Here is a 6,050-nt window from a genome sequence, read left to right as displayed (position 1 = left end):
TTCTAGACGTCTCCTTTTTTTTTTTTTTGCAACTTGTAACGCATTATTTAGTTTGATTGATAATTTCATGCCTTTTAAGTCTTTTTGAAATTCGTCTTTCGAGATTCGATAATGGAAATTTGACTAGGAGATCATCCATTTATATCAAAGGTTTTTTTTTTTTTGACAATTAAGTATATCTGTATATACTTACTTATCAAAGTTAAGTCACCTTTTAATTTTTCTTTTGGCTTTTTCCTCGGCAACGCCAACAAATATACAGTTTTTACTTTTAGCTTTTTATCGTTTTATCATTGTGTTGTTTTAATAATCAAAATATACTGCTGTGGTGTTCTATCCTAAGGGGGATCAAAATATATATCTTGCTAGTTGCTTCTAGGGAGTAACAATAATGAGTTGGCTTGTAGTGGATATCATTTGTATTTTGTATGATCAAAACTATTGTATATGTAAAGATTCAAAAGTTCCTATAGCTAATTGACTTTTTCTAAATGATTAAAAGACGGGTGTATATGGATTTTGATATGCATAAGTTTGTAGGGGAGTAGGGGCACTTGTGAATTAGTAGCTATGGTCATGTCTCTAGCTCTGATTGCGTTTATGCAACGGAAGAAGAAGAGGTCGTCAAAGGCAAAAAGAAGAGGAAGAAGAAGACAAAAAATGAGGTTCAAGTGCGTTTCAAAGCAAGCTATGGTCTTCTTTTATATATCCGTTCCCGATATTTTAGCAATCATATCGTTATCTTACGGTCGATCGCATCCCCACATCGACAACCTGGTCCTCGTCTATACATGAGTTTGGTGGACCACTTGGCGTGTAATTCAATGGAGGGTTTGCCACAACCCCCCGTGAGTCTTTACTGCTGTCATTGTCTAGTAGTTGTGCTCAGTCTTTCGACCAAGATTTGACAATTCCATGGATGGGAGCGAGGACCCAACATGGTGGTTCTTCTTCGAGGCTTGATTTTATACAATGTTTGCAGAAAGGCGTGTATCTAATCCCACCACCAGACAGAGTGTAACCTTAGCCGTCGTCAATTCCAACATCTTTGCTCAAGATTAATCATAATATATAATTCAAGTGAAAAGAAGTTAATACAGATTGTTTCTATGGACAAAGAAGAAACTATTTTTCACGTCACATTGGTAAAAAATATATATAAAACGTTACAGCTTTTTTAACTAAAAAAATTACGAAAAACTAGAGAAGAATGTTTTCAATATTGAACACGATCGAGTTTTTTGAATAAGTAAAAGTTGCTTGATGTCCCAAATAGATACGTTAAACGCCGGCTGATGTTATTTATGGGCCGTTTAAGATGGGCTTTTGCATAAAAAAACCCACGAAAATAGTATCCACTGAATTAATTTACTGGTTAGATTAAGATTAGATGATAATCATGATATTAGATTTGTCGTTTTTATTTTAAACTTTGTTTTTATTGCTACAAAGTACAACAAACTCATCTTCTGCGCACAAGGCAAGGCAAAGAGCTGCCCGAACCGAACAATCGGATTACTTCTATGGGTTCGCCGGATACACAAAATCGCCGCAACATCGCCGCCGAATTTCTCCAAAACACCGTTAGTTCAATCTCTTCCTCCATCATTCCTCTCTTCCCTCCCAAAACGGCGCCGTCTCATGTATGCCTCCCACTAAGATTCACGGTATCAGACGATGTCTCCTCTTTCGAATCGACGGTCAAGAGCACATCATCCTCAGGCCTTAATTCAACGGTTAGGATATCATCTCTGAGTTCCGATGGGAAACGCGGTGGACCTGCCTTCGTCGGTCAGGTCTTCAGTATGTGTGACCTTACTGGGACTGGTCTTATGGCTGTTTCTACTCACTTCGATATTCCTTTCATCTCCAAGAGGTTTATTGTATTACTCTTCTTCTTCTTCTTCTTCTTCTTCTTCTTCTTCTTCTTCTTCCATTTGTTTGTTTCTCACTCTCGAAGTTTCAAGTTCGATTCAGTTTCCATGAGTTTAGATTGTTCCTTCTTTCTACTCTACCATGGTTCCAAGTATTGTCTCAAGTTTTCTAGGTCTATGTACTGTTTGTTTATTAGATTGAATCAGTGGCTTCAAGATATTGTGATTTAGGGATAGGTCAATAAATACATCCATCCATTTTTGTGGAAACTAATCTGTAGGCTCTGATTTTGTTTTTCTTCTTATATACAGAACACCTGAGTGGCTAAAGAAAATGTTTTCAACTATCACTAAGAGCGAGAGGAATGGCCCTGTGTTCCGTTTTTTCATGGATCTTGGTGATGCAGGTGCATTGACACTTCTCTTTGTAAGCTTTTTATGTTTTTTAAATCCAGTAACAAAGTCTAGGTGCTACTTGCTTGTATGTTCTTTAAGAGCTTTCTGGCTCTAAATTAGGCTCTAATAATTTAGTAGAATGGAGATTCTGAAGACATCTAAAAACACTGTCTTTTCCTCATTATTCCTTGACCTCTAGAGCTTACAACTCCAAACTATGTTGTCTAATTTCTTGCATGGTTTAGCGATATTTTTGGTTTGGATCTTTTCCTGACGTGATGTTTGTCTTCTCAGTTTCATATGTTAAAAAACTAAATATTCCAAGCGGAGTGGTTGGGGCTTGTCGGCTTGATTTGGCATATGAGCATTTCAAGGTAGGCCTCTATTGCAACTAGTAGTATGCTGTTCTGTGCTACATTGTCTACATCTGAATTGTATGTTTGAATTAATCAATTTTGTTTCATTTTCCTCAGGAGAAGCCTCACTTATTTCAGTTTGTTCCAAATGAGAGACAGGTAAAATCATGTCAGTGTGATATGCATTTCTGGTATTTCTTTGCTCCCTTTTAGTAACCTACTTCTAACTGAAATGGTTTCTGATTTGCAGGTGAAGGCTGCCAATAAACTTCTCAAGTCTATGCCACAAAATGGTGGAAAGCAAAAGGTAGATGGCGTTCCTGTTTTTGGTGCTCAAAATTTGGACATCGCTGTTGCAACTGCAGATGGGATTAAGTGGTGAGCTTTTAGTAGTGCAAAACAATGTGAATTTGGTATCCTCTCCGTGTAATCAACTCCCTCCAAGTTTTACTATTTGAACACATGGCATTTAAGTTTTCTTGCAGCCTTGGCTGCAGTTTAATATGATAGTTGTGCAAATTTTTTCTTAAATATGAAAAATCCTGGGAATGTTTTTGGTATCTAATTCTATTAACCTTTACCAGGTATACCCCTTACTTCTTTGATAAAGCTGTACTAGATAACATTCTTGAAGAGTCCGTAGATCAACATTTCCATACTTTAATACAAACCCGGCATGTGCAACGACGACGGGATGTTGTTGATGATAGTTTAGCATCAGAGGTTATGGAAGAGATGGGAGATAGCATGCTAGAGCCACCAGAGGTACACAAGTGATTCTATTTTTATTTTTTTTTGTCAACGCAATTGATTCTTGTTAATTGTTATGATAAAATCGGAGTAGAAATTTCCAGTTCCTATGCCTATCATCCTGCTGGGTTCCTGTGGGTAGAGATTTTTTTTTATATCCATGGTAGCTTGTCGTTTTTAGCAGACGAAAGTATTGATCATGGCTATTTTTGGGTTATCTCTTGGGGTTGGTATTGGAGTTCTAGAAATTTATGGTATTTGTTCTCGTGTTAATCAAACTGTAGGTTCAAGAAGCCATGGAGGAGATTGGCACTTCCGGAATTCCTTTGAGTGTTGTGGCAAAGGCTGCAGAGATTCAGCTCTTATATGCGGTTGACAGAGTACTTCTAGGTAGTAGATGGTTTCGAAAAGCCACGGGGATCCAGCCAAAGTTACCTTATTTGGTTGATTCTTTTGAAAGAAGGTATGCTCTTGCATGTTTCATAATTTTCAAAGTCGTTTAATGAAAGATGTTAGTAATTTGGTCTCCGAGACTGTTATATTTGTAATTTGGTCTCCGAGACTGTTATATTTGCATAGTAAAAGCATTTTTATGTCCCATTGACACCAAAAACTGTGAAATTTGCTCAAGCAGAATGTGAAGTTTGNTGTCAACGCAATTGATTCTTGTTAATTGTTATGATAAAATCGGAGTAGAAATTTCCAGTTCCTATGCCTATCATCCTGCTGGGTTCCTGTGGGTAGAGATTTTTTTTTATATCCATGGTAGCTTGTCGTTTTTAGCAGACGAAAGTATTGATCATGGCTATTTTTGGGTTATCTCTTGGGGTTGGTATTGGAGTTCTAGAAATTTATGGTATTTGTTCTCGTGTTAATCAAACTGTAGGTTCAAGAAGCCATGGAGGAGATTGGCACTTCCGGAATTCCTTTGAGTGTTGTGGCAAAGGCTGCAGAGATTCAGCTCTTATATGCGGTTGACAGAGTACTTCTAGGTAGTAGATGGTTTCGAAAAGCCACGGGGATCCAGCCAAAGTTACCTTATTTGGTTGATTCTTTTGAAAGAAGGTATGCTCTTGCATGTTTCATAATTTTCAAAGTCGTTTAATGAAAGATGTTAGTAATTTGGTCTCCGAGACTGTTATATTTGTAATTTGGTCTCCGAGACTGTTATATTTGCATAGTAAAAGCATTTTTATGTCCCATTGACACCAAAAACTGTGAAATTTGCTCAAGCAGAATGTGAAGTTTGGACATTTGACATAGAATTTCAGTTGTGTATGGTCTCAAAGTGAAAAAGGTTCCAATCTTTTCTAGTTTAAGTTATTTGAGGAGTGACATAAAAGAATTTTGCTATAGGTCTGTGCTAATTGATGTGATTTACAGAGACCAACACTAGAACTTATTCACTCGTTGCTCTCAGGAGTGCATTCTCTATCCAAAGAGCGTCAGGATCAACAAATAGATGTCTTGGTGATTCAGTAGAAACAGATACTTCCGCATCACTGCTAAGAGTAGAAGAAGGAGATAGTCCAAGGGAAGACGAAAAAAGAGAGCAAAATCTCTGGTTTCCTTTTGGGGATTGGCTTAATCACTCTGTGTCGAAAAAAGATCACGCTCATCATAAGGGCTCATCAGATCAAAGGTACTACAAATTGCTCTCAAAACATTTGAAGAGAAAAACGTTGCTGAAGAGTGTAATAATCTTTAAACATGCATTGTTTTGGTTTACAGGGATATGGAATCTAGAGATAGAGAAATGCTGCAAAGTCCATTCCTACCAAAGATAACAATGGTAGGGATTTCAACAGGAGAAGCAGCACAGATGAGCAAGGCCAATCTGAAGAAAACAATGGAAGATTTAACAGAAGACTTGGAGCAATCAGAGGAAGGGAACGATCATGGTTCAAAACGTTATGACCCGCTAAAGATTGAAGAGAGAGATCCTCTATTTGTTGCAAACGTTGGAGATTACTATTCGGGTGTGGCGAAACCTGGTTCCGCTCGGTTGTCACGTCGAGGTGATGATGACCAGTAACGAAACACATCCTAGGGTCATATAACATTGTATAAATTGTGCAAGCCTAGTTACTATTTTGTTATATAATACTGCGTTTAGGCATGTATAAATGTTGTCTAAATTCCAATTTGGTTCTATGTTAAATGCGTCTTGGTTAATAATAGGCTCTTTCAGTATAAAGTAAACGATCCAACAATGGCCCAAGATTCAATTAACAACCCAAAATAAAATCGTTAATAAAATAAACAAAATGATTGGTTTGAGAGCGCATCGAGATAGAGATCGAGGAAACGAAGGAGCCGAGGAGGAGGAGAGAAAATACTAGAATCTGTGTCTTGTGGATACGAAATTCAAATTAAGTTTGTGGGAGAGAAACTCAGATAAACCTGTCACAAGATCTGTGTTGTGAAATTAGTGAGAGCAAAAATCTCTAAATCGGTGGGAGATTGATTGAAGAACGGTAAGCGGCAAAATATGAAGACGACGAAAGGAGGGAAAGTGATGAACCCTACTGATGCTTTTCGCAAGGAGCAACGCAAGAGAGAAATTAAACGTGTAAGTGCTTTTTTTTTTTCTCCATTTTTGAATTTGTCCCCATTTTTTGTTTTGTTGGTGCTTATTGACGAAATCGAATTGGGATTAATTGTTTTTTTTTTT

At 37.4% G+C, this 6,050-nt stretch overlaps 2 protein-coding genes across 2 annotated transcripts in view; both read left to right on the top strand.

The window, feature by feature from the left end:
• On the top strand, positions 1,449 to 5,551 carry LOC104726866. The gene is made up of 9 exons (XM_010445816.2): positions 1,449 to 1,876; positions 2,187 to 2,281; positions 2,565 to 2,644; positions 2,744 to 2,785; positions 2,877 to 3,004; positions 3,211 to 3,391; positions 3,661 to 3,839; positions 4,797 to 5,018; positions 5,108 to 5,551. Exons 1-9 carry the CDS (start codon positions 1,524 to 1,526, stop codon positions 5,409 to 5,411), a joined length of 1,584 nt encoding a protein of 527 aa, XP_010444118.1. The 5' UTR covers positions 1,449 to 1,523; the 3' UTR covers positions 5,412 to 5,551.
• LOC104726864 (formin-like protein 14) overlaps positions 5,619 to 6,050 on the top strand; it is a 6,165-nt gene continuing 5,733 nt past the window's right edge. The window contains exon 1 of the mRNA XM_019232818.1: positions 5,619 to 5,948. Coding sequence (XP_019088363.1) covers positions 5,868 to 5,948 — 81 coding nt within the window. The 5' untranslated portion in view covers positions 5,619 to 5,867. The remainder of the gene's footprint in view (positions 5,949 to 6,050) is intronic.

This window comes from Camelina sativa, chromosome 11 (genome assembly GCF_000633955.1).
Source record: "Camelina sativa cultivar DH55 chromosome 11, Cs, whole genome shotgun sequence".
NCBI classification, from domain to species: domain Eukaryota; kingdom Viridiplantae; phylum Streptophyta; class Magnoliopsida; order Brassicales; family Brassicaceae; genus Camelina; species Camelina sativa.
The sequence above is the reverse complement of the archived record's forward strand: the minus strand, read 5'-3'. Positions and strand labels throughout refer to the sequence as shown.

Bases quoted from the DNA above. Each gene is read 5' to 3' on its own strand.
- LOC104726866 (XM_010445816.2), top strand. From the start codon at position 1,524: ATGGGTTCGCCGGATACACAAAATCGCCGCAACATCGCCGCCGAATTT. The intron at 1,877-2,186 runs GTTTATTGTATT...TCTTATATACAG, and splicing joins ATTCCTTTCATCTCCAAGAG to AACACCTGAGTGGCTAAAGA. The intron at 2,786-2,876 runs GTAAAATCATGT...TCTGATTTGCAG, and splicing joins TTGTTCCAAATGAGAGACAG to GTGAAGGCTGCCAATAAACT.